General features: G+C 46.0%; 1 protein-coding gene across 2 annotated transcripts in view; it reads left to right on the forward strand.

The window, feature by feature from the left end:
- The window catches only part of LOC126461477 (lysosomal alpha-mannosidase-like), a 148,453-nt gene that overhangs the window by 37,347 nt on the left and 83,544 nt on the right, over positions 1–27,562 (forward strand). For both annotated transcript variants that reach the window (XM_050096000.1, XM_050095999.1), the window contains exon 2: positions 14,254–14,356. In XM_050096000.1, the coding sequence (XP_049951957.1) occupies positions 14,254–14,356 (103 nt within the window). The remainder of the gene's footprint in view (positions 1–14,253; positions 14,357–27,562) is intronic.

Raw genomic sequence — 27,562 nt, forward strand, 5'->3', positions numbered from 1 at the left:
AGAATCTTAGCGTTTCTTTATTCAAAAAGTTGTAAGAATTTTCACATAAAAGATTCGGAGCATTACTTTTCAGCACATCCTCGCACGAGACCAATTTCATTAACCAATAATAATAATATGCTAAAAGTGATGTATAGAAAGATCCAAAATGAAACAGTTGGTGGCTGACTGGTAAGTAAGTGTATAATGCATAAAGAATACCATTCTGTCACTTCTGTTGGGAGCTGGGAAGACAGAGAAAAATTTAGTAACTTTTCGACAGTTTTAAAGTCATTATCCTGAGAGAGACAACGTTCCGCGTGAACTCTGTGCTGTCATACTAACTACGTGCAGAGTGAACTCCTTCTTGCAGACACCACGGTACAGAAGTTTTTAACAACTTCACAAAAGTGACGCGTCTCTACAGAAAAAAATGTGTATGCTGAAGAACAGTATCCCATGTGGAGGCACACAAGGAAAACAATACCTCGACTTAGTAACTAGACGGAAGTTTAGTCATATCCAGGTACTTGGCTTCACCAACCGTAGATTTTTCCCGCACTTCCAGCTATTCCACTCCCCTTGAGTTTTCTCTGAAGGATGAAGCTACTGGAATAGCGGACTGTATCACTATTTTTCTGAAGAATCTGCCGCAGCGCTGCAAATGGAAAAATGACACGAAGCTAATAGTCACCAGTAGATGTGGTCGTTTGATATTCTGCGCGATATCAATGGAGATACTATCGAAGACAGTGCTGCCAAAGCAGCGTTACTAAACACAGCCTTCCGAAATACCTTCACAAAAGAAGACGAAGTAAATATTTCAGAATTCGAATCGAGAACAGCCGCCAACATGAGTAACGTAGAAGTAAATATCCTCGGATTAGTGAAGCAACTTAAATCACTTAATAAAAGCAAGTCTTCTGGTAAAGGCTGTGTACCAGTTAGATTTCTCTCAGAGTATGCTTTCATACCTCCATACTTAACAATCATATACAACCGTTCGCTCGACGAAAGATCCGTACCCAAATACTGCAAAGTTGCACAGGTCACACGAATATTCAAGAAAGGTAGTAAGAGTAATCCACTAAATTACAGGCCCATATCATTAACGTCGATATGCAGCAGGATTTTGGAACATATATTCTGTTCGAACATTATGAACTACCTCGAAGAAAACGATCTATTGACACACAGTCAATATGGGTATAGAAAACATCGTTCTTGTGAAACACAACTAGCTCTTTATTCGCATGAAGTGTTGAGTGCTATTGACAAGGGATTTCAGATCGTTCCCGTATTTCTGGATTTCCGGAAGGCTTTTGACACTGTACCACACAAGCCATTTGTAGTGAAATTGCGTGCTTATGGAATATCGTCTCAGTTATGTGATTGGATTTGTGATTTCCTGTCAGAGGGGCCACAGTTCGTAGTAACAGATGGAAAGCCATAGAGTAAAACAGAAGTGATTTCCGGCGTTCCCGAAGGTGTGTTCTTAATTAGTTTTCAAAAACCGAACAAGAGAGCGATACAAAAATTGGACATGGGGTGGTAGTTAGGACCGAATCCGAGCCAAAGACTTAGTAGTCTCGTTCGCTATCATCTACGCTATGAGAACAACTGACATATTTTATCTGGCGGGCCGCCTGAATTTGCGCGCAACGCCAACGTCCTGACTGGCTAACTTCAATGCTAATAAACTCGGAAACGGCGCAAAGTATCGATTTTTCTCTTAACAATTATAATCAGCACAACCTACTCCGCGACATCCTTGCAAGCATTTCAGACCGTTTCTGATCACCATATATATCCAGACGAAGAGAGAATGAGTATGGGCAAAAGAATGACGTGCACTATCCAATAAAAGACTGATCACATTAAGTGTAAATAACTGTCTTAAGGGGGGTAGGATGTTAAACAGGCCGACTTGGAGCAGGAGAGGCACCACAGGACATTTTAATTTCCACTGTCTATACTTTTACAAGTAAATTCATAAAACTATGTCAACATTACCAGGAAGGATTCAGGATTCACACTCGTAGCAGCGAAAGTTCAAAAACATAGCAAAATAATTTTTTTTACATGTGAAATTTCATCATTTTCACTTGCTGCATTTGTTGCTATAGGTACACTTTTCTTCATAAGTAAGAGAGACTGTTCGGTTTGTATGCTGTGCAAAATTCATCAAAGAATCTCTCTTACTTCATATCTAAAAAAGATTATTTTGTTATGTTTTTGCACTTCCACTGCTACGAGTGTGAATCCTGAATCCTTCCTGGTCATGCTGACAAAGTTTTATGAATTTATTTGTAAAAGTATAGACAGTAGAAAATAAAATGTCCTGGGGTGTCTCTCCTGCTCCAAGTCGGCCCGTTTGACGTCCTACCTCCCTTAAAGCCGCACGGGATTAGCCGAGCAGTCTAGGGCGCTGCAGTCATTGACTGTGCGACTGGTCCCAGCGGAGGTTCGAGTCCTCCCTCGGACATGGGTGTGTGTGTTGTTCTTAGCATAAGTTAGACTAAGTTAGTTTAAATTAGTAAGTCCAGTGAATTATGACCTCAACAGTTTGGTCTCTTAGGAATTCACACACATTTGAAACCCCCCTGTGGGTCCGGGGTAAGAATAGGCCCGAGGTATTCCTGCCTGTCGTAAGAGGCGACTAAAAGGAGTTTCAACCGTTTCGGCCTTCCATGTGATGGTCCCCCTTGGGGTTTGACCTCCATTTTTCAAAATTCTACAGAAGTACGAGCCTTTTGGGGAAGGACGCCTTACGTGGTGTACCACTGGTCCTCAGTGCACTAAGACCTTGGCACTCAGCATTGTACCGGCGATGTAACCATACCCACTATTCCTCAAATTGGGCCTAAACGCCTGATGGGTTGTACAAGTTACGCCCATAGTGCGTCCCCATCTGCACCTACGATCATGATGGACTTTCCATGGCACCAGAAATCCAGCACGGTAGCCAGCCCATTGTGGTGGGGTCGTCATGTACCCTCTAGGTTGTAGCCCCCTGACAACACAGGGATCGTACTGCCAATACCTGAGCTGCACCCTCCCCACGTCGGCCAAGGAGTAGATGCCCGTCTCCTTGGGGCATCAGGACTCCCGGCAACGGTCATCCTGCCAGGTGGCCCTTGCTGAGGCTGGGTGGCACCCGTGGGGAGAGCCCCTGGTCGGAGTGGGTGGTATCGGGGCGGACGTTTCGCAGATGAAACGTCAACACGTATCAGGTCACTCTGCGGCTGAGTCTTTCAAAAGGAAAGGTACTGTTTGTAGTTCTGGTTCTCCTGCCCTTTCCCCCTTGGCCACTCCCTGGGAGGAGGGACAGGCCCGCCAGCTTGGGGCGAAGTACTTCCCTCGCTATTTGGTCTGTTCTCGAACCGATGGGGGGACGTTCGCCACCTCCAAGCCCATGTTCTTTGTTCAGCACAGTGAGGACATCTTCGGGGAAATCGAGGCTCTCAGTAAGATGCGTTCGGGGTCCGTTCTTATAAAGACCACCTCCGCCACACAGTCGGCGGCGCTCCAGGTGTGCGACCACCTAGGGGACATCCCAGTGTCCATTGTCCTGCATCTGGCACTAAATAGGACGCAGGGGGTTATTTTTCATCGGGATCTTCTGCTGCAATCTGATGAAGAGCTCAGGGCCAACCTGGAGCGCCGAGGTGTGCATTTCGTCTGGCGAGTCCAGCGCGGCCCCAAAGACCGTCGCATTGACACCGGGGCCTTTATCCTCGCCTTCGAGGGGGATGTTCTCCTGGAGAAGGTAAAGGTGATGTGCTACCGGTGCGACGTGCGACCTTACGTCCCGCGCACCTATGCGCTGTTTTCGGTGTTTGCGCTTTGGGCACATGTCGTCACGGTGTGAGGCTGAACCCCTATGTGGCGATTGTGGACGTCCTCTTCATGAGGAACATACATGCACCCCACCACCTCGGTGCGTTAATTGTCCTGGCATCCACTCGCCTAGATCCTCAGACTGCCCCGCATATCAGAAGGAGAAGAAGATACAAGAACTCAAAACTTTGGTTCGGCTCTCTTATTCTGAGGCCAGGAAGAAGTATGACCGCCTCCATCCCGTGCCGTTGACCACTTCGTTTGCCTCAGTTGTGTCCACTCCTTCCGCGGTATCCTCACCCCTATCCTGTCCCCCCTCCGCCTCCTCCCCCCATCCGGGGTCTCTGCCTCCGCCTCCCAAATCCCTCCCTTCCAAATCCTCCTCCCCCGTGGCCCCCGCCCCCTCTGCCCCAGGGGCCACCCTTCCTCCTCCTCCTCCCCCCCCCCCCCCGCCGCGCCGCCTGAGAAGCGATCCTCTTCTCAGGCGTCCATCGGGGAAACGTTCCGGACCCCAGCTTCCGAGGTCCGGCGTTCCAAAATGGACCCCGCGCGTGATGACCTTCTTCGGGTCCAGCCCACCGTCCCTGTGCCTCCTCGGACTTCCAAGAAGGCCTCCAAGAAGTAGTCTCTATCCCCCTCTCCACCCCGGCGCGTTTCGTCTGACGCTCCATCCGTGAGTCGCTGCTCCCGGCCGTCCTCAGTTTCGCCGGGACGCTCTGCTGCCAGGCGCTCAGCTGGCCTCTCGTCGGCAAATGATGCTGCCCCTCCTACACAACCAGGGACAGTGGCCGCAGCTGGCGACGACTTGATGGAACAGGATCCGCCTCCCGCCAGTTGTAGCATTGTTCCCTCGAAATCTGGCCCTCCGCGGCCGTCAAGGTGACCAGCTCTTCCCCCGTCTTGTTCCCCCTCCTTTTTGACTAGCGATGGCCTTGTTACTTTGGAACATAAGAGGTATTTGATCTAATCGGGAGGAATTACAACTGCTCCTCCGCCTGCACTGTCCGCTCGTCCTCGGTCTCCGGGAAACCAAGTTGGGCCCGACTGACCGTATTGCATTTACCCACTATACCTCGGAGCGGTATGACCTCACCCCTGTGGACGGTATCCCAGATCTTGGTGGGGTCCTGTTGCTCGTAAGGGACGATGTCTAATACCAACCCATCCCATTGACCACCCCACTCCAAGCTATAGCTGTCGGTATTACTCTTTCTGCTTTTACTTTTTCAGTTTGTACCATCTACACTTCATCGTCATCCGCTGTTAGTCGGGCTGACATGATGCACCTGATCGTTCAGCTTCCCCCGCCGTTTTTATTGTTTGGCGACTTCAATGCCCATCATCCCCTTTGAGGCTCTCCTGCATCCTGTCAAAGAGGCTCACTCTTGGCGGATGTCTTCAACCATCTCAATCTTGTCTGCCTTAATACTGGCGCCCTGACTTTCCTCTCGGACTCTACTCATACCTACTTCCACTTGGACCTCTCTATCTCTTCTACCACTCTTGCCCGTCGGTTCGAGTGGTATGTCTTTTCTGACACCTATTCGAGCAACCACTTCCCCTGTGTCGTTCGTCTCCTGCACCACACTGCAACCTCACGTCCTTCGAGCTGGAACATACCGAAAGCTGACTGGGGACTTTACTCCTCCCTGGCGACCTTTCCGGACCACGATTTTCTCAGTTGTGACAGTCAGGTCACATACCTCACGGCTGTTATCATCAATGCTGCTGAACGTTCCATTCCTCGTACTACCTCTTCTTCACGTCGCGTTTCCGTCCCCTGGTGGAACGAGGCTTGTAGAGAAGCTATCTGTGCTCAACGACGTGCTTTACGCACCTTTCGCCGCCATCCTACGTTGGCGAATTGTATTGGATACAAACGACTCCGAGCGCAATGCCGTAGAGTCATCAAAGACAGCAAAAAAGCTTGTTGGGCCTCTTTCACCAGCTCCTTTAACAGTTTTACTCCCTCTTCTGTCTTATGGAGTGGCCTGCGCCAGCTGTCGGGCATCAAGGCCCACTCCTCGGTACCTGGCCTGACCTCAGGTAATGAGGTCCTCGTTGATCCTGTGGCTGTCTCCAACGCCTTCGGCCGGTTTTTCGCGGAGGTTTCAAGCTCCGCCCATTACCACCCTGCCTTCCTTCCCAGGAAAGAGGCAGAAGAGGCTCGGCGACCTTCCTTCCACTCGCTGTATCTGGAAACTTATAATGCCTCCTTTACTATGCGGGAACTCGAACGTGCGCTTGCACTGTCCCGGTCCTCTGCTCCGGGGCCAGATGCCATTCATGTTCAGATGCTGGCACACCTTTCTCTGGCGGGCAAAAGCTTCCTTCTTCGTACCTACAATCACGTCTGGACCGAAGGTCAGGTCCCCATACGTTGGCGTGACATCGTCGTTGTTCCTATACCCAAACCCGGGAAGGATAGACACCTTCCTTCTAGTTACTGCCCCATTTCTCTTACAAGCTGTGTCTGTAAGGTGATGGAGCGCATGGTTCATGCTCGGTTAGTTTGGATTCTTGAATCTCGACGGCTACTTACCAATGTCCAATGCGGCTTTCGTCGCCGCCGCTCCGCTGTTGACCACCTTGTGACCTTGTCGACATTCATCATGAACAACTTTTTGCAAAGGCGCCCAACGGTAGCCGTGTTCTTCGATTTGGAGAAGGCTTATGATACCTGTTGGAGAGGAGGTGTCCTCCGCACTATGCACAGGTGGGGCCTGCGCGGTTGCCTGCCCCTTTTTATTGATTCCTTTTTAATGGATCGAAAGTTTAGGGTACGTGTGGGTTCCGTATTGTCCGACGTCTTCCTCCAGGAGAACGAAGTGCCTCAGGGCTCCGTCTTGAGCGTAGCCCTTTTTGCCATCGCGATCGATCCAATTATGGATTGCATTCCACCTAATGTCTCAGGCTCTCTCTTTGTCGATGACTTCGCGATCTACTGCAGTGCCCAGAGAACATGCCTTCTGGAGTGCTGCCTTCCGCGTTGTCTAGACAGCCTATACTCGTGGAGCGTGGCAAATGGCTTCCAGTTCTCTGAAGAGAAGACGGTTTGTATCAACTTTTGGTGATATAAAGCGTTCCTTCCGCCATCCTTACATCTCGATCCCGTTGCTATCCCATTCGTGTAAACAACTAAGTTTCTAGGGCTCACGTTGGACAGGAAACTGTGTTGGTCTCCGTATGTCTCTTATTTGGCGGCCCGTTGTACACGTTCCCTTAATGTCCTCAGAGTTCTTAGTGGTTCATCTTGGGGAGCGGATTGCACTGTCCTGCTTCACTTGTATCGGTCCATAGTCGGATCGAAGCTGGATTATGGGAGCTTCGTCTACTCGTCTGCTGGGCCGTCCCTCTTACACCGTCTCAACTCCATCCACCATCGGGGGTTACGTCTTGCAACCGGAGCCTTCTACACTAGTCTTGTCGAGAGTCTTTATGCTGAAGCTGCTGAATTACCATTGACCTACCGGCGCGATGTATTGCTGTGTCGATATGCCTGCCGGCTGTTGTCTATGTCCGACCACCCCTCTTACCAGTCCTTCTTCGCCGATTCTCTCGACCATCAGTACGGGTTGTATGTGTCTGCCCTGCTGCCCCCCGGAGTCCGCTTCCGTCGCCTGCTTCGACAATTGGATTTTGCCCTCCCTACCACCTTCAGAGAGGGTGAGAGCCCGACACCACCTTGGCTCCAAGTTCCGGTTCATATTTGTCTCGACCTCAGCTCACTCCCGAAGGAGGGTACTCCGGCTGCAGTGTATTGCTCACGGTTTATCGAACTTCGTGCTCGACTTGCCGGTCACACCTTTATTTACACCGATGGCTCCAAAACTGACGACGGTGTCGGCTGTGCCTTTGTCGTCGGGGCCGCCACCTTTAAATACCGGCTCCTCGACCAATGTTCGAGCTTTACGGCCGAGCTTTTTGCTCTCCATCAGGCCATTCAGTATGCCCGCCGCCACTGCCATTCATCGTATGTACTCTGCTCTGACTCACTCAGTGCTCTTCAGAGCCTTGGAGCTCCCTATCCGGTCCATCCCTTGATTCAGCAGATACAGCAGTCCCTCCATTCTTTCACTGATAATGGTTCTCCTGTCAGCTTTCTGTGGGTTCCCGGACATGTAGGAGTGCCTGGGAATGAGGCTGCGGATGCTGCAGCCAAGGCTGCAGTCCTCCTGCCTTGGCTAGCCTCCCATTGTGTCCCGTCATCTGACGTTCGTGGGGATGTTTGTAAGAGGCTTGTGTCGTTGTGGTGGGATGCTTGGTCATCCCTCCAAGGAAACAAGCTCCGGGCAGTAAAACCGCTCCCAACTGCTTGGACAACCTCCTCCCTACCATCTCGGCGAGAGGAGGTCCTTCTGACCAGGTTACGGATTGGGCATTGCCGGTTTAGCCACCGCTACCTGCTCTCCGGTGACCCAGCCCTGCAGTGCCCTTGTGGTCAGGCATTAACAGTGCGCCATGTTTTATTGTCGTGTCCCCGCTTTAGTCAATCTCGTGTTGTCCTGTCCCTGCCATCTACTTTACCGGTTATTTTAGCTGATGACTCTCGAGCAGCTGCTCGTGTTCTGCGTTTTATAATTTTGACTGACTTGTCCAAAGACATCTAACCTTTTTACTTATTTTATCTGCATCTTTGTCAGGTCTTTCTGGTGTCCTCCCCCTCCCCTTGAGTTTTACTAGATTCCATGTGCTTTAACAACGGTGACTGGGCGCTAATGACCTCAGTAGTTGAGCGCCCTTAAACCCCACCAAAAAAACAAAAAAAAAAAAAAAAAAACACATTTGAACATTTTTGGACACAGTAACTCCAGTCAATGTTAACAGTGGACCAGATCCTCCCGTAATTGGGTGAGATACGTAATAACTTGGGTGCCGTTGCAGATGATAAACCTGGATTTTGACGCTTGTGTTATGTATTTTTTGATACACAAATGAGGGTCACACCCCCATTTTCTCTTTGTTATTTTGCTACATTTCTAGTTTGCTTGTATCATCGTCAACGAGCTAGGTGGCGCAGTGTTTAGCAGACTGGAGTCGCATTCGGGAGGACGGCGGTTCAAAACTGTGTCCGGCCATTCTGACTGAGGTTTTCCGTGATTTCCCTAAATCGCTTCTGGCAAATGCTGGGATGGTTCCTTTGAAAGGGGACAGCCGGCTTTTTTCTCCATCCTTCCCTAGACCGATGGCCGATGACCTCGCTGTTTGGTCTCCTCTCCCCAACCAACCATCATCTTAAAAAAAAATCATCCAGAAAACTTCACTTATAATGGCATACCGTACATCATTTGCTTATAATTATTAGGCAGGGATTCTCTCTCTCTCTCTCTCTCTCTCTCTCTCTCTCTCTCTCTCTCTCTCTCTCTCTCTCTCTCTCTCTCTCTCTCTCTCACACACACACACACACACACACACACACACACAGATTTAACAATTATTACTACAGTGAAATAGAGAACTTAATTTTGACCTTACAGTTGCAGGAGATTTATTTTGCGTGCTATAAAAATTCTGCTGCTTGAATAGAAGCTGTGAGCTAACAACAATACCATTAAGGTTTTATGAAACAGTGAGCACAAACTGATTTTGTCTTCTATCGATGATTACTGTAAATATGTGTTCCACAATCCATGGTGGAATAGTGCTGTCGACAGAAGATCGCAAGTTATTCCATATTTCTATATTTTCAGAAGCTTTTTACGCCATTCCCTGCAAATGACTTTTGATAAAATTGCGAACCTATCAGCGCAGTTGTGTGACTGGCTTCGTGATTTCCCCCGGAAAGGCCATAGTTCGTAGTTATTGACAGGAAGTCATCTAGTAAAACCGAACTGATATCTGGGGTTCCTCAAGGAAGTATTATAGGTCCTCCGCTTCTCTTATTCTACATAAACGATTTAGGAGATTATTTGAGCAGCTCTTCGATTGTTTGCTGATGATGGTGTCATTTACATCTACATCTATATCTTGCAAACCACCATGAGGTGCATGGCAGATGTCCCATTGTACGAGTTATAAAGGTTTCTTCCTGTTCGATTCATGTATAGAGTGCGGGAAGAATGATAGATTGAATGCCTCTGTGCGTGCAGTAATGATTCTAATCTTATCTTCACGAACCCTAAGTGAGCGATACGTAGGAGATTGTAGTATATTTCTAGAGCAATCATCTAAAGGCTGTTCCTGAAACTTTATTAACAGACTTTCTCGAGATAGTTTATATCAGTCGTCAAAGAGTCTCCCAGTTCCTTCATTATCTCTGTGACACTCTCCCATGCATTAAACAAACCTGAGACCATTTGTGCTGCCCTTCTCAGTTTACATGCAGTATCCTTGTCAGGCGTATATGGTACGGGTCCCACACACATGAGCAATATTCTAGAATTTGTAAGCAATCTCCTTTGTAGAGTGATTGCACTTCTCCAGTATTCTACCAATAAACAGAAGCCTACCATATCTGCTTTACCCATGACTGAACCTATGTGATCATTGCATTTCATATCCCTGCAAAGTGTTACACCCAGCTATTTGTATGAGTTGGCCGATTCCAGTTGTGACTCAGTTGATGTTAGTCATAGGATACTACGTTTTTTCGTTTTGTGAAATGCAAAATCTTAGTTCTTAACTTTTAAAGAAATTTTCCAAGCTCTGCACCACTTTGAAATCTTGTCAAAATCTGACTGAATATTTATGCAGCTTCTCTCAGATAGTACTTGATTGTAGATAACTGCATCATCTGTAAAAAGCCTGATTTTAGTATTAATATTGTCTGCAAGGTCATTAATATACAACATGAACAGGAAGGATCCCGACACTTCCTTGAGGCACACATAAAGTTACTTCTATATCTGTCAATGACTCTCCAAGATAACATGTTGCGTCCTCCCTACCAAAAATTCCTCAATCCAGTCACAAAAATCACTTGCTACCCCCTATGATCGTACTTTCTGCAATAAGCGTAAATGTGGTACTGAGTCAAATTCTTTTCAGACATCAAGAAACATTGCATCTATTCGGTTGCCTCAGGCCAAAGCTTTCAGTATACCATGTGAGAAAAGTGAAAGTTGGGTTCCGCATGATAGATATTTTCTAAATCCGTGATGGTCGACATAATTATGTTTGAACTCAGAATATGTTCTAAGACTTTACAACAAAACGATGTCAGAGGTATTGGACATTAGTTTTGTGGATCACTTCTACTAGTTTTTTGTAGACTGGTGTGGCCTGTACCATTTTCCTTGGACTGGGCACGGTTTTGTGTTCGAGGGATCTATGATAGATTATAGTTTGAAGGGGGATTAACTCAGCCGCAAATTCAGTATAGAATGCAACAGCGACTTCCATCGGGCCATGAAGCGTACTTAACACTGTTATTAATACTTATTCCATTCTTCTTTGCAGTGGTATGGCGCAAGTCTCTTGTGTTTTCCTTTGTAAAGGAACATGAAAATGGAATTAAGCATTTCGACAAATGCTTTACTACCCTCAATTTCAGTTCCTGTCTCATTAGTGACTGGACACCAACTTTGCTTCCACTAACAACTTTAACATACGACCAGAATTTCTTTGGGTTCTGTGAAAGATCACTTGACAATATTCTGCTATGGCAGTCACTGAAGTAATCATGCATTGCCCTCTTGACAGCCAAGTGTTCATTCAGCATCTCTCTATTTGTAGCCCTACTCTTTGTTTTCCAACTATTATGCAGCAGTCTCTGTGTTTATTTAGCAGTTTCTTTACAGCGACAGTATACCATGGAGGTTACCTCCCATTAGGAACTTTCTACTGATTACATACACTATGTGATCAGAAGTATCCAGACACTTGGCTGAAAAGACTTAAAAGTTCGTGGTGCCCTTCATCGGTAATGCTGCAATTCAATATGGTGTTGGCCCACCCTTAGCCCTGATGACAGCTTCCACTCTCACAGGCATACGTTCAATCAGGTGCTGGAAGTTTTTTTGGGGAATGGCAGCCCATTCTTCATGGAGTGCTGCACTGAGGCGAGATATCGATGTTGGTCGGTGAGGTCTGGCATGAATTCGGCGTTCAAAACATCCCAAAGGTGTTATATAGGATCAGGTCAGGACTTTGTGCAGGCCAGTCCATTACAGGGATGTTATTGTCATGTAACCACTCTGCCACATGCTGTGCATTATGAACAGGCACTCAATTGTATTGAAAGATGCAATCGGCATCCCGTAATTGCTCTTCAACAGTGTGAAGCAAGAAGGTGCTTAAAACATCAATGTAAGCCTGTGCTGTGATAGTGCCACGCAAGACAGCAAGGCGTGCAAGCCTTCATGAAAAACACGCCCACACCATACCATCACCACCACCACCACCACCACCACCACCACCACTACTGTTGGCCCTACACACGCTGTCAGATGATGTTCACTGGGCATTCGCCATACCCACACCATGCCATCGGATCGCCACGTTGTGTACCATGATTCAGCACTCCAAACAACGTTTTCCACTGTTCAATCGTCCATTGTTTACGCTACTTACACCAAGCGAGGCATCATTTGGCATTTATCGGTGTGATGTGTAGCTTATGAGCAGCCGCTCGAACATGAAATCAAAGCTTTCTCATCTTCCGCCTAACTGTCATAGTACTTGCAGTGGATCCTGATACAGTTTGGAATTCTTGTGTGATGGTCTGAATAGGTGTCTGCCTATTACACATTAGGTGCCTCTTCAACTGTCAGCAGTCTCTGTCAGTCAACAGATGAGGTCGGCCTGTACGCTTTTGTGCTGTACATGCCCCTTCATGTTTCCACTTCACTATCACATCTGAAATAGTGGACATAGAGATGTTTAGGAGTGTGGAAATCTCGAGTAAAGACGTATAAACAAGTGGCACCCAAAATATGGTTCAAATGGCTCTGAGCACTATGGGACTTAACTTCTGAGGTCATTAGTCCCCTAGAACTTAGAACTACTTAAACCAAACTAACCTTAGGACATCACACACATCCTTGCTCGAGGCAGGATTCGAACCTGCGACTGTAGCGGCCGTGCGGTTCCAGACTGTAGCGCCTAGAACCGCTTGGCCACTTCGGCCGGCTCAAGTGACACCCAATCACCTGACCACATTCGTAGTCCGTGAGTCCCGTGGAGTGCCACATTCTGCTCTCTCACAATGTCTAATGACTACTAAGGTTGCTGATATGGAGTACATGGCAGTAGATGCCAGCACAATGTACCTAATATGAAAAACGTATATTTTTGGGGGTTTACGGATACTTTTGATCACATAGTGTATCTGTATACTTGTTTTATTTAGCTTTTGTACTTTGGTTATCATTGTTGCCACAACTGCTTCTGTGGCCTTAATTGGAGTGACAAGCTTAAAAGATGTTGCAGTTTGTGAACAACATATAAATCTGAAAGAGAGAGAGAGAGAGAGAGAGAGAGAGAGAGAGAGAGAGAGAGAGAGAGAGAGAGAGAGAGAACTGTATGAACCAAACGTGAAACCACACACACTAAGCTAGAAATGAATAAACCATGGAATGAAATACATTTTAGTTTACAAATTAGAAGGTAACATTTGTTAATTGCATGCCAAGTTCATGTTGCAGGCTACTAATGTTGGTCAGTGTGACAACCATCTGCATCCAAGATAGCCTGAAATCACACTAGATGTTCCATTTCACAACTGTTCACTGCACTTTAAGAATGGTGGGCCATGGAATATTCAGCTGTCCTGACCCTGCTCATGTATTGCTTGAAGATGTCACATTGTGTCCAGCATTCTCATCCACGGGGCCAGTAACTTCAACAGTTTGTGGCAAAAATAGCTGTTAGCCTGTTTCAGAAGCAATTCCCAAATCTCCAGTTAATTTGAACACTCTTCATTTATTTAATTTGTCAGTACTAATGAAGAGCAGCAGCACTATGCTACATATTTTGATAAAACTGGTTTACAAGTAAAGTCCTGTTCACTTTGTTGAGGCTTATGTTGACTGTCTACAACTGTAATGCACACGAAAGCTTGTTTCAACCCTATTTTGACATACCTGTACTGGCACCTAACAGCATGTCATGTTACTGTCACCACTAACAATACAAATCTACAGCACAGCCTCAACAACATCCCTATAAAGTTGGTTACCCACATGATAAATAGCTTTCCTCCAACATTCTCTTATGTAGTGAAAGCGTAACTATAAACGTCCTGCAAATACTGTTGAATAGAAGACTTTCAAAAAAGAGCCTGCAAGAATTTGTATGTCGAGCAAGTTGCATTGCCCTTAAAGTTCTTTTTTGAGACAAAGATGACTTGGACAGGTGTCATGTTGTAAAAGAAAGTAATTATGTATTGAATTATATTGTGGTATTGGGAAAAATAAATAATTTAAATTGTAAAAAATTGTTTTATGGGAAAGTAAATGTGGAACTGCTAAGTGATGTATTACTGTTTTGTTACAGGCATGTCCAAAGCCGAAACCTGGATATCTGAATGTGCACTTGGTGGCACACACACATGATGATGTTGGTTGGCTGAAAACAGTGGACCAGTATTACTATGGAAGTGAGTAAAATTTTAAAATGCGTTGAACATCTGACTATATATGATTCAATTTTCACCCTTTGCTCCATCCCCCTACCCTACTTTCTATTCCCCATCTCATTTTTAGGGAAAAGTAAGGAAAAAATAGAGTATTTATCATTTTACATAAACTATGGTTGTTTTTTATATACTCATATTTGCCACCTTGTAATAACAGTCAGTTTGTCAATAAAAATGAATTAATTAAAGTAAGATATTAAAGTACCAAGCCACGAATTTTACAAGAGAAGTTCAGGTCACAGATTTTATGAAAAATATGGCTTTGACATAGTATTGTAATTTAAAGATATTTATCAGTATTCAATATCCAATTAATGGCTTCACCCGTAATTTCTGGGAAATCACTCAATTTCCCAGAGTATCATCTCTTGGATCACAGTTAGACAATATGCACCACAGTCTGCTAGGCTGTTCCACAGTTACATTGATATGCAATGATTGTTCATGAGATTATGATTCACAAATGAAATGTCTTAAGAACTTGCTTTGTGTCATTTTTCAGTTAATCTGTACCAGCAGTTTTGAAATTTTCCTGTTTACATTTTATATCCTTTTTGTCATTTCAGTACTAATGGTACTGATGAAAAAGTGTGTGTTCTTCATTATATGAAAAACTGAGTACTCTGCATATACTAGCATATTTTTTCATAAAGTATGTTGTTGTTCACAATTTTTTTCAGGCAAAATGCTTGTTTTTTCCGATCAGCAGAGCGTTTTATTTCAGTATTTTCTATCCAGTCATTTTATTTTGTGTGTTTCTGATTCAAACTATTAAGTATTAATGATGTTGGCACTCTTGTTTCTTCTTTTAATTCTTGAATGAGTGCTCTTTTATTTCCATTCTTCTACCATAGCATAATGTTTTTACAAATCTAACTTCATACAGAATATGAATTGCACTGTAATAGAGTTAGTAGATGTGTGTGCCAACTTCGTTGCACTTGTGATGTACTACAATTTGCTACTGCAAGAGAATTCACAGAACAGGGTCTTTAACTTAATAAAAAATGGAAACTCAAACTATGCAGGAGTTTTGCTGCCTCTGCTAGGTACACATGGAGGATGATGCCATTAGGAAGAGAATGTGCTCTGATAATTTCATTTTGAATGTTGATAACAGGGTTATCTAGCTGTCAGTCATATGGAGACAAGCCTCAAATAACTATAGCAGCAAGCAATTTGCAGTAGACACTCAGAGTTTTAGGAAGCAGAAGTCCGAGAGGAAAATTGAGGAGGAGAGGATTCTGCAGTGAGGTAGCAGCCACGGCTTATACTTTAGGTAAGGAGTACCAGCTCATGATCATTTTTAAAACAATTGTTGGGCTCAGTAAGGTGAGGGAGGACTTAGTAAGGATTTTACTAAAGAGGATCATGGTTGGGAATAGTCTTGTTAGGGACTAGGCTTATGGTAGGACAGTGACTTGGATAGGATTGCTACTCACTCAGACCATTAATGTTAATTTTATACAGGTGCTCCAACATTATGGTCAACCTTACATTAACAGTGCTTTGCAGCATGTGTTGGACTTAAGAGTGTGCTGATGACTACTGACAAGGCACACACTTTGATGGTACCAGTTGAATGTATCCTTAGCTCCAGCTAGACAGGCCTACACCTAAATAGGATTGAGAAGAAATGGTTGGTGAAGCCTGTAAGTGATTGTAGTGTTGGTGGACCTGGGCTCTCTTGAGGCCAAATTCTGGGATAATGTGTAGAAGAGCTAGACCTTTTTTAAAAATGAAATCGAGTAGAAGGTGTCTCTCCTGAGGAAAGTTCCTTTCACACTGGAATAGATTTCAGTAAATGGGGACTGCAGATCAGAAGGTACAGCAATATTATTTCAGCAAAATATTAATGGAATTAAAGGAAAAATCAGTGAATTGCTAATAAATCTTGACACTGACATTTCTAGTATCTCGGAGCATTATTTACTGGGTGAAGAAATACAAAGGCTTTCTTTGGAGGGATACATCTTATGATTTCTATACAGAAGGTTTGTTGTAGAAGAGAAGAGGAATCATTTATGTCAAATGTACTGACTCATTCAAAAGAACTTATATATAAAACATTGCACTGACAAAATACACTCCTGGAAATTGAAATAAGAACACCGTGAATTCATTGTCCCAGGAAGGGGAAACTTTATTGACACACTCCTGGGGTCAGATACATCACATGATCACACTGACAGAACCACAGGCACATAGACACAGGCAACAGAGCATACAAAATGTTGGCACTAGTACAGTGTATATCCACCTTTCGCAGCAATGCAGGCTGCTATTCTCCCATGGAGACGATCGTAGAGATGCTGGATGTAGTCCTGTGGAACGGCTTGCCATGCCATTTCCACCTGGCGCCTCAGTTGGACCAGCGTTCGTACTGGACGTGCAGACCGCGTGAGACGACGCTTCATCCAGTCCCAAACATGCTCAATGGGGGACAGATCCGGAGATCTTGCTGGCCAGGGTAGTTGACTTACACCTTCTAGAGCACGTTGGGTGGCATGGGATACATGCGGACGTGCATTGTCCTGTTGGAACAGCAAGTTCCCTTGCCGGTCTAGGAATGGTAGAACGATGGGTTCGATGACGGTTTGGATGTACCGTGCACTATTCAGTGTCCCCTCGACGATCACCAGTGGTGTACGGCCAGTGTAGGAGATCGCTCCCCACACCATGATGCCGGGTGTTGGCCCTGTGTGCCTCGGTCGTATGCAGTCCTGATTGTGGCGCTCACCTGCACGGCGCCAAACACGCATACGACCATCATTGGCACCAAGGCAGAAGCGACTCTCATCGCTGAAGACGACACGTCTCCATTCGTCCCTCCATTCACGCCTGTTGCGACACCACTGGAGGCGGGCTGCACGATGTTGGGGCGTGAGCGGAAGACGGCCTAACGGTGTGCGTGACCGTAGCCCAGCTTCATGGAGACGGTTGCGAATGGTCCTCGCCGATACCCCAGGAGCAACAGTGTCCCTGGGAAGTGGCGGTGCGGTCCCCTACGGCACTGCGTAGGATCCTACGGTCTTGGCGTGCATCCGTGCGTCGCTGCGGTCCGGTCCCAGGTCGACGGGCACGTGCACCTTCCGCCGACCACTGGCGACAACATCGATGTACTGTGGAGACCTCACGCCCCACGTATTGAGCAATTCGGCGGTACGTCCACCCGGCCTCCCGCATGCCCGCTATACGCCCTCGCTCAAAGTCCGTCAACTGCACATACGGTTCACGTCCACGCTGTCGCGACATGCTACCAGTGTTAAAGACTGCGATGGAGCTCCGTATGCCACGGCAAACCGGCTGACACTGACGGCGGTGGTGCACAAATGCTGCGCAGCTAGCGCCATTCGACGGCCAACACCGCGGTTCCTGGTGTGTCCGCTGTGCCGTGCGTGTGATCATTGCTTGTACAGCCCTCTCGCAGTGTCCGGAGCAAGTATGGTGGGTCTGACACACCGGTGTCAATGTGTTCTTTTTTCCATTTCCAGGAGTGTATTTGAAGTGAGTCCAGGAGTGTTTAAATTTTCTTGAAAAAACTTTTCCTTAGAGGCCTCTCAGATCTCTAGTTTAGACTATAGGGTTGTCCTCTCCAGACTGTGCTAGGCTGGATTCTTTAGAAGAACATGAGACTGATTTTCTGTGGGGATTGCAATATAAACTTTCTGACTAATTCTCCAGAAAAATTAATGTTAATGGATTTATTTGAATCTTACAACCTGATACAGATAGTATACTTCCCAGCTGGAGTTCATGGGAACAGCAACATGATCATATTATTACCTATTTGATGGGCACAATGTGAGAAAAATTAGTAACAGTCAAATCATGATGCACAGATGGTAATACAGGAAAGAATCAAGGCAAGTCATATCCCAAAGTAGTAAACAAAAGACTGTAATGCGGACACTTAGTCAGTCTTGTGGGGCTAAGTTGGCAAGAAGTCTGCACTGCAGAAGACCTGAATGATGAATATAATAAATTTATTCAGATCCTTATCACTTGTTTTAATAGTAGTTCCTCTTTTAAAAAATGCAGGCACATATGCAGTGCTAATAAGCAACCTCTTTGGATAACTAATGGCATTAAAATAATAGGAAGAAATAAAAGATTTATCGTAATATGAAGAACATTCGGAGATCGGTAACAGAATTTCAGTACAAATGATACTGAAAGGTGCTGAGTAATGTAATCAGTCAGGCTAAAACAATATATTACGCCAAGAGAAATAGGAAGCTCACGGGCTGGTATTAAAACTATATGGTCATTTATGAATGCAGGTGCTCACCTTCTTTGTGTGAGAATGAAATTATTAGTGATCCACCAGAATTGTGCAAAATATTTAACATTTGCTTCAAGTCAATAATTGGTAAGTAAAATGAAACTTTTATTTGTACAAGTAAATATGTAGAACTTTTGAAAGCTGGTATTCTGACACAACTAAATCACATAGAGCTACAGGAAACAAAGAAAGACAAAACTGAATTAGTCACTGCACCATTAAAGAGTAAAAACTCCCAAGGGTTTACCCCCAGGGGTCACAGATCTTTTTTCTGAGTATATGCTTGGCTACCATGGCACACCGGCCCTTGCAGTGCTACTTATCTTTCCATGCTGCAAGTCTATCCTTCTACTATTCTTCTTTTTCCCCTCTGCCTTTCCATTGGGTTCTTGATGCCAGTCATGCTTCAATTTGATTTATTATTTTGGACACTCATTTTTCTCTCTTCCAGCACTTTCCACAGCTTTTCACCCTGTACTATATAGTCACCTTTGTTGTGTTTGGCCTACAATTCCTCTTCTAAGTATTACAGTGGTGAGGATCATGCATTAAAGGTTGCAGAATGTGGTCTACATTCCATCTTTTGTGCCTTCCTATTTTCGAAACCTTCCTTTCTAGCAAAAGTAATACACCAAAACCCAACATGGTAGCCATCCTCTTGTGGGAGGGGGCGGGGGCACAGGCATATGGCTCTTATTTGGCCATTGATCCTTGCCTGGTTTTCTCCCCTCCATCCATGGGAGAGTCCATGATGATCTGTGTGACAGTGATTATTTTCTGGTCATCCTCTCCCTCCCTCTGCATCACTTACTTGGGTGTCCATCCAGATGGGCTCTCAACAATGCTGACTGAGATGCCTTTGCCTCTGCCATTACCCTTAGCATAATACTACATGGAAGTATCAGTGTGGGGCTGTCCAGAGCGCAACCACAGTTATTCTATTGGCAATGGACTTAGCAATTACCTATTCCTTGGGATCATCCTGTCGGAAGACAGTCCTCGGTGGACTTCAGAAATTGCCATGACTGTTAGACTGGAGATGCCATAAGTGACATCTATCGACAGAGAACCTCATTGCCCATAAACAGCTCCATGCCTGCACCTAGTATCTAAAATGACAGAAACAAGAATGCTGGGAACAGTATGGTACCACTAGACCTTGCACTCCTCCTTTGCATGTTAGGGCAAAGGTTCAACACCTCTGTGGATACCAGTCTCCCACTGGTGTACTTGGTGTATAACAGAATAGTGTTTCCTACTCTGACACAGATGATGTTACTGAAAATTTTTTCATTGTTTTGCTTGAGCCTCTTTGTCTGAGAATTATCAGCCTGTGTTTCATGTTCTCAAACAGTGGATGGAGTAAACTGACTTACCTTTAACTACACGTCACCTAGAACCATCTTCACTGAATGGGAATTCTACAGTGCTCTAGCCCTTTGCCCTGATGTGCCACTAGAGCCAGACCACATCCACAGCCAAATGCTCAAACAGCTATCAGTCCATCGCCAATGCCACATCCTAGACACTTTTGACTGTATCTGAAGTGAGAGTGAGTTGCCATCGTGTGTTTGCCCCAATACCGAAAATGGGCAAACACCACACTGGTAAACATCTATCACCCATTGTCTTACTAATGTTCACTGCAAGTTGCTCAAATGTATGGTGAGCCAGCAGCTATGTTGATACCTCGAGACCTGGGGTCTTTTGACTCTGTCCCAAGACAGTTTTTTCCAAGACTATTCTACTGCAGACAGTTTGGTCTGTCTAGAGTCTGCCATGCAGGCAGCTTTTGCCTGGTGTCAACATCTTATCACTGTCTTCTATGACACTACATGATGTTGTCACATACTCACCGCATGGCGTCATCACGTTAATGGAGTCTCCAGGTCCCACACGATGTTTTTGTCTGTAACGTCTTGTTGCACTATCCTCTTTGGGTTCAAATTAGTGATTCCTACAGTATATGCCATATACAAGAGAATAGAGCCCTGCAAGGCTATTTATTGAGTGTTCTTTTTCTAGTGGCTACCGACGATACATCTGTAGGTGTGGGATATACAGTGTTATCTTCTCTGTACGCTGACAATTTTTGCATTAAATTCTGTTTTTCCAATGACCTCGTTGTCGACGAGACGTTAAACATTAACTAACTAACTGTTTTTCCACTGTGGGTGTTGCTGAACACATGCTGCAGGATGTCATACAAAGGTGCAATCCTGGGCTCTCACCATGGCTTCTGATTTTCAGCTGCCAAGTTGTGCATCATGCACTTCACCACATTCACACTGTCCATCCACTACCAGAACTCTACCTCAGCAACCAGTTGCCCAGTGTGGTGGAGTGTTATCACTTTTTGGGACTGGTCTTCAATGTTTGGTTGACAAACCTTCCCCATTTTTGTCAGTTTAAGCTGTCTCAGTAACACCACTTGTGGCATAGACCACTCAACACATTTGCAACTTTACAAGACTCTTATCCTGTTCCATCTTGATTATGGGTGTCTGGTATATGGCCTGGCATCACCTTCAGAATTGCAAATGCTGTACCCGACACACCATTATGGTGTCCAGTGTGTGATGGTTGCCTTATGAACCAGTGCTGTGAACAGTCTTCTTCCAGAGGCTGGAGTCCCTTGACAACAGATTAGGTGGCAACCACTGCCCAACTATGTGATACACACTTTCTGTTGCCTTGAGCATCCAAAACACAATGTCCTCTTTCTTGATAGGGAGATCCATCTCTCACAACACAGGCTCAGGACTGCAGTTCACATACAGTCTCTCTGATCTGAATTCTAACTTTCTCCACCGTTGGCTCTAGTCAGGGAGCAATCACATATACCCCCACAATGTGCACCCCTTCCTCAAATCTGTCATGACCTATCTTTTACTGAAACTCTCTGTTGACCCCATTGTTTTTGCCACCTGTTCCTGGCCATCCTTGATGCATTTCCTAGTTCAGAAATGAAGGAATGCAGTGTATTCACCGCAGAAATGATGGCCATCACTCAAGCCCTCAGTCATGTTGGTTCTTGCATCAAGAGATGTTCTCAATCGTCAGTGACTCCCTGAGTAATCTTCAGGCAATTGGTCAGTGCTATCCTTGGCAGAGACAGCAAAGGACTTGGAAGAGCAGTTGAACGGAATGGACAGTGTCTTGAAAGGAGGATATCAGATGAACATCAACAAAAGCAAAATGGGGATAATGGAATGTAGTCAAATTAAGTCGGGTGATGCTGAGGGAATTAGATTAGGAAATGAGACACTTAAAGTAGTAAAGGAGTTTTGCTATTTAGGGAGTAAAATAACTGATGATGGTCGAAGTAGAGAGGATATAAAATGTAGACTGGCAATGGCAAGGAAAGCGTTTCTCAAGAAGAGAAATTTGTTAACATCGAGTATAGATTTAAGTGTCAGGAAGTCGTTTCTGAAAGTATTTGTATGGAGTGTAGCCATGTATGGAAGTGAAACATGGACGATAACTAGTTTGGACAAGAAGAGAATAGAAGCTTTTGAAATGTGGTGCTACAGAAGAATGCTGAAGATTAGGTGGGTAGATCACGTAACTAATGAGGAGGTATTGAATAGAATTGGGGAGAAGAGGAGTTTGTGGCACAACTTGACTAGAAAAAGGGATCGGTTGGTAGGACATGTTTTGAGGCATCAAGGGATCACAAATTTAGCATCGGAGGGCACCGTGGAGGGTAAAAATCGTAGAGGGAGACCAAGAGATGAATACACTAAGCAGATTCAGAAGGATGTAGGTTGCAGTAGGTACTGGGAGATGAAGAAGCTTGCACACGATAGAGTAGCATGGAGAGCTGCATCAAACCAGTCTCAGGACTGAAGACCACAACAACAACAACAACAACAACAACAACAACATCCTTGACACCTGTTCACCTGTTGCTCATGACTATCCAGGATCTCCTTTCTGACGTCCATCGAGCTGGATGGTCAGTTGTCTTTATCTGGACCCCAGGTCACTATGGGATCCCAAGGAATGAACATGCTGACATGTTGGCGAAATTGGCTGCCAGGATGCTGACTTTGGATATGGGGTTACCAAAACTCAACCCTGGATTGACTCTGCACTGTCAGTTGTTGGTGGCTTGGAACATGGATTGCTGTGCCCTGCTCTCTCCAAACAAACTGTGAGCAGTAAAGGGGACCATGGCCATGTGGCAGTCTTTCCTTCATGGCTCTCACAGGGAATCTACCATTCTGTCAGCTTCACAGTGGCCACACTTGGCTGACCCCTGCCACTCTTTGGCAGGTTCGTGCTTGGCTACCATGGGATCCTAGCCTTTGCAGCATTTCCCTTCTGGGCTGTATGTCTATGCTCTTGCTATTCTTTTTCCCCTCCCTTGGGGAACATGTCTGGGGTATTCTTGAGAATATTCTGCATTCTGTAACTGACATGCGGACAGTCTCACCTTTGTTTTTCACTCCCTTTTCCTTTCTTTATTTGCCTTTTTCTTTCTTTGTTTTCCTTTTCCTTTCTTTGTTTTCCTTTTCCTTTCTTTGTTTTCCTTTTCCTTTCTTTGTTTTCCTTTTCCTTTCTTTGTTTCCCTTCTCCTTTCTTTGTTTCCCTTCTCCTTTCTTTGTTTCCCTTCTCCTTTCTTTGTTTCCCTTCTCCTTTCTTTGTTTCCCTTCTCCTTTCTTTGTTTCCCTTCTCCTTTCTTTGTTTCCCCTCTCCTCTCACCCCTCTGCTTTGCCATTTGAGGATCTTCTTATCTCTTCTTCCTCCCAGTGCGCTACTGAAGGCCGGCCCACGCATCTGATGCATAACAGGTGACTGAGTAATGCGTAATTCCCAGCCCTGGGTCGACAGGTAGTGTTCGCACGTACTCCTTGGTACAGGCCAGGCCCAGGGAGGGGTGATTGCCTGAGCTGTAACCTTCCCAAATTGCTGATTGGTCCCTTTGTCAGGCGTTCGCAAGGTGCGACCTGAGAGGTGAACAGTCACCTAAGGCAAGTGTGCCCCTTGTGAAGGGGGCTTCCAGTTGGAAGTAGCGTGCCATCGGAGACACTGGCAATCTTCTTCCCACTCATCTTCTACAAAATGTGAATGCAACGAGGCTAATGATTCAAAGAACCTCCCCACTGCACCACGATTCCTAGTGGTCTCGCATACTGAAGATGGTCAGTCCTTCGCCATTGTAAATCCGTTCGTTATTCAGAAAGGTGTAGATGCAATTGCTGGCCCTGTGAAATCCTGCTCTCATTTATGGAATGGCACTTTGCTTTCGAAGACCACTTCTGATTCTCAAGCACACGTACATTTCTTACCGATTCGTTTTGCCCATTCCCCTGAGGTCGGCATTCCCTCTCATGGGGGCATCATGCTGCTCATATGGGATAACATTCATAGTCAACACATCTCGCTGACTACCAATCTTAAAGCTGTGGCAGTTCACCTTTTCCTTCCTCACCTGACTTTTACCCTGTGTACTATATATGTCCCTCCATCATTCGCTGTCACTAGGCCAGGCTTCCTTCAACTTATTTGGCAGCTACCTCCCCCATTTTTGCTACTTGGTGACTTAAATGCACACCATTCCCTTCTGGGTTCTCCCAGGGCCTGTCAGACAGGTGTCCTCTTGGTTGACCATCTTAACCAATTTAACCTCTTCTGCCTTAACACCAGAGCACCCACTTTCCTTCTCAACTCCTCACACACCTATTCCCATTTGGACCTGTCCTTCTGCACTGCCCAGCTTACCCATCATCTTGAGTGGTTTGTTCTTTCTGACACCTACTTGAGCAACCATTTCTCGTGTGCTATCCGTTTGCTGACCCCCTACCCCATCCACGTGCATGCCTAAATGGCAGTTTCGTAGTTCTGACTGGCAGCTTTACACCTCCCTGGCGACCTTTGAAGAACCAGATCTCCCCAGTTGTGATGACTGGGATGATTATCTCACGAAAGTTATCCTTACTGCTGCAGAACGTTCCATCCCCCACACTTCCTCTCTACCACGTCGTGTCCTGGTCCCTTGGTGGACTGAGGCATGCCACGATGCAATTTGCTCACGTAGATGTGCTCTCTGCCTTTTTAACTGCCACCCTATGCTGGCAAATTGCATTCATTATAAACAGATGTGTGCAAAGTGTCGTCACGTTCTTTGGGGTAGCAAAAGAGCTAGCTGGATTTCATTCAGTAGTTATTTTAACTGTTCCACACCTTCCTCTGCCTTATGGGCCAACCTCTGGAACCAAGATCCATTCCCCAGTTTCCGGCCTGACAGTCACTGACAATGTCACCATGGACCCTATTGCTATCTGCAACACTTTGGGCTGCCATTTTGCAGAAGTTTTGATCTCTTCCCACTATCACCCTGCCTTCATCCATCGGAAATGAGCAGAGGAGGCTCGGGCGATACCCTTCTGTTCTCCAAATCGTTAGGGCTACATTGCCACCTTCACTATGAGGGAGCTAGATCGTGCTCTCAGTTCATCCCGATCCTCCGCCCCAGGGCAAGACGCCATCCGCATTCAGATGTTGCAGCGTGCGGGCAAGCACTTTCTGCTGAACTCGTGTAACTGCACCTGAGCAGTGGGCACATTTCCTGGATGCTGGCATGAAGCCACCGTCATACCCATACCTAAGCGCGATAAGGACAAAAACCTTCCTTCTAGCTACCACCCCATCTCTCTTAACAGCAGTGTTTGCAAGGTGATGGAATGTACGATTCATGCCCGGCTGGTGTGGTGGCTCAAGTCTTGACATTTACTAACGGATGCATAGTGTGGATTTCAAGTGCAGTGTTCTGTAATCGACCATGTCATTACTTTGTCCACCCACGTTATGAATGGTTTTCTGCGGAAATCCCAGACTGTGGCTGTGATTTTTGACTTGGAGAAGGCCTACAACACCTGCTGGAGAACTGGTATCCTCTGTACTTTTTACACGTGGGGCTTCTGTGGGCACCTGCCCTGTTTTGGTCGGGCAGTTTTACAAGATCAAGTTTTCAAGGTGCGTGTGGGTCCTGCTTTGTCAGACACCTTTATCCAGGAAAATGGTGTGCCTCAGGGTTCTGTCCTGAGTGTCATCTTGTTTGCTATCGCCATTAACCCTATAATGGCCTGTCTCCCGCTGGGCATCTCCGGCTCTCTTTATGTAGATTATTTTGCCATCTATTGCAGTTCTCCATGGACCTGTCTTACTGCGCAGCGTCTTCAATGCTGTCTTGATCATCTTTACTCCTGGATCATCGACAATGACTTTCGCTTTTCCCCTGACAAAACTGTCTGTCTGAATTTCTGGTGGTGCAAAAGGTTTCACCCAGCATGTCTACATCTTGGACTTGTTGCCCTTCTGTTCGTTGAAACTATGAAATTTCTGGTGCTCCTGCTCAATAGGAAACTCTCTTGGTCCTCCCATGTGTCTTACCTGGCAGCCTGCTGTATGTGGTCCCTCAATCTCCTGCGTGTTCTCAATGGTACTTCCTGGCGTGCCGATCGAACCACCCTCCTCTGTTTGTACTGGTCCCTTGACTGTTCGAAACTTGACTATGGATGCTTTGTTTATACGTCTGCACGCCCATCCCTCTTACGGTGTCTCAACACTATCCACCATCATGGCATCTGTTTGGTCACGGGCGCCTTTTACACCAGCCTGGTTGAGAGTCTGTATGCTGAAGCTGCTGAACTACCACTGTCCTACCACCGTGACTTTCTCCTCTGCAGGTATGCATGGCGTTTGTCTGCCATGCATGGCGACCCCTCCTATGCCTCCTTCTTTGATGATTTCTTTGGTTGTCAGTATGGGCTCGTCCCTCTTCTGTTACCACCTGGAGTCTGATTTCGCCACATGCTACAGTGGGTTAAATTCACACTACCTGCAACACTCCCGGTGAGTGTGAACCCTTCACCACCTTGGCTTCGTGAAGTAGCCCATGTTAACCTTGGCCTTCATTCACATCCTAAAGACACTACACCACCCTTGGTGTATCGCCTCCAGTTTCACGACCATCCCATGAAACTTCGCGATAGTACCTTTGTCTACACTGATGGCTCTTGGAATGACTGTGAGGTCAGATGTGGCTTCGTCATTGGCACCCGTGTCTTTCGATATCAGCTTCTGGCACACTCATCAGTGTTTACACCTGAGCTGTTCGCCTTGTATCAGGCCCTGGAGTACATCCGGCGATACAGTCTTTCCAGCTGTGCCCTCTGCTCAGACTCACTCACTGCCCACCAGAGTCTATGTGCGCTGTACGCTGCTCATCCGTTATTGCAGCGGGTCCAATAAAACTGTCACTTGCTTCGTGGAGTCAGTGTCCTGTTTCTGTGGGTCCCTGGCCATGTTGGCCCAGCAGTAAACGAGGCTGCTGCCAAAGTTGCAGTCCTCGTACCTCAGCCCGGGAGTACCTATATTCCCTCCAATGATCTGTGTTGCCGTCTGTCAGGAGGTGTTGTCCCTTTGGCATTGCCAATGGTCCTCCCTTCACGGGAATAAGCTTCGACTTATTAGCCTCTCGCAGTGCCTTGGACGACCTCCTCTTGGCCCTCCCACCAGGAGGAGATTATTTTAACTCGGCTGTGTATTGGGCACTGTCTTTTTAGCCATATTTGCTAAATGGCACTACCCCACGTCTTTGTACACACTGTGCCCGAATTTTAACTGTCCACCACTTCCTGCTGGAATGCCCTTTTCCAACAATTTAAGTTCCAGCTTGGGTTTGCCATATGATTGATCAGCCGTTTTAGTGAATGACACGCGGGCTGTCAACCGTGTTTTACTTTTTATCCACGGAAGCAATATGGCGAAGGCCATTTAATTTTTAGTTTTGGACCTCCATTTCTGTAAGGTGTTTCTTTACCCTTTTTCAACGTGCCAGTTTTTAGCTGTCTCCTATTCTGTCCATTGGGACT

The sequence above is a fragment of the Schistocerca serialis genome, chromosome 1 (genome assembly GCF_023864345.2).
Source record: "Schistocerca serialis cubense isolate TAMUIC-IGC-003099 chromosome 1, iqSchSeri2.2, whole genome shotgun sequence".
Classification (NCBI taxonomy): Eukaryota; Metazoa; Arthropoda; class Insecta; order Orthoptera; family Acrididae; genus Schistocerca; species Schistocerca serialis.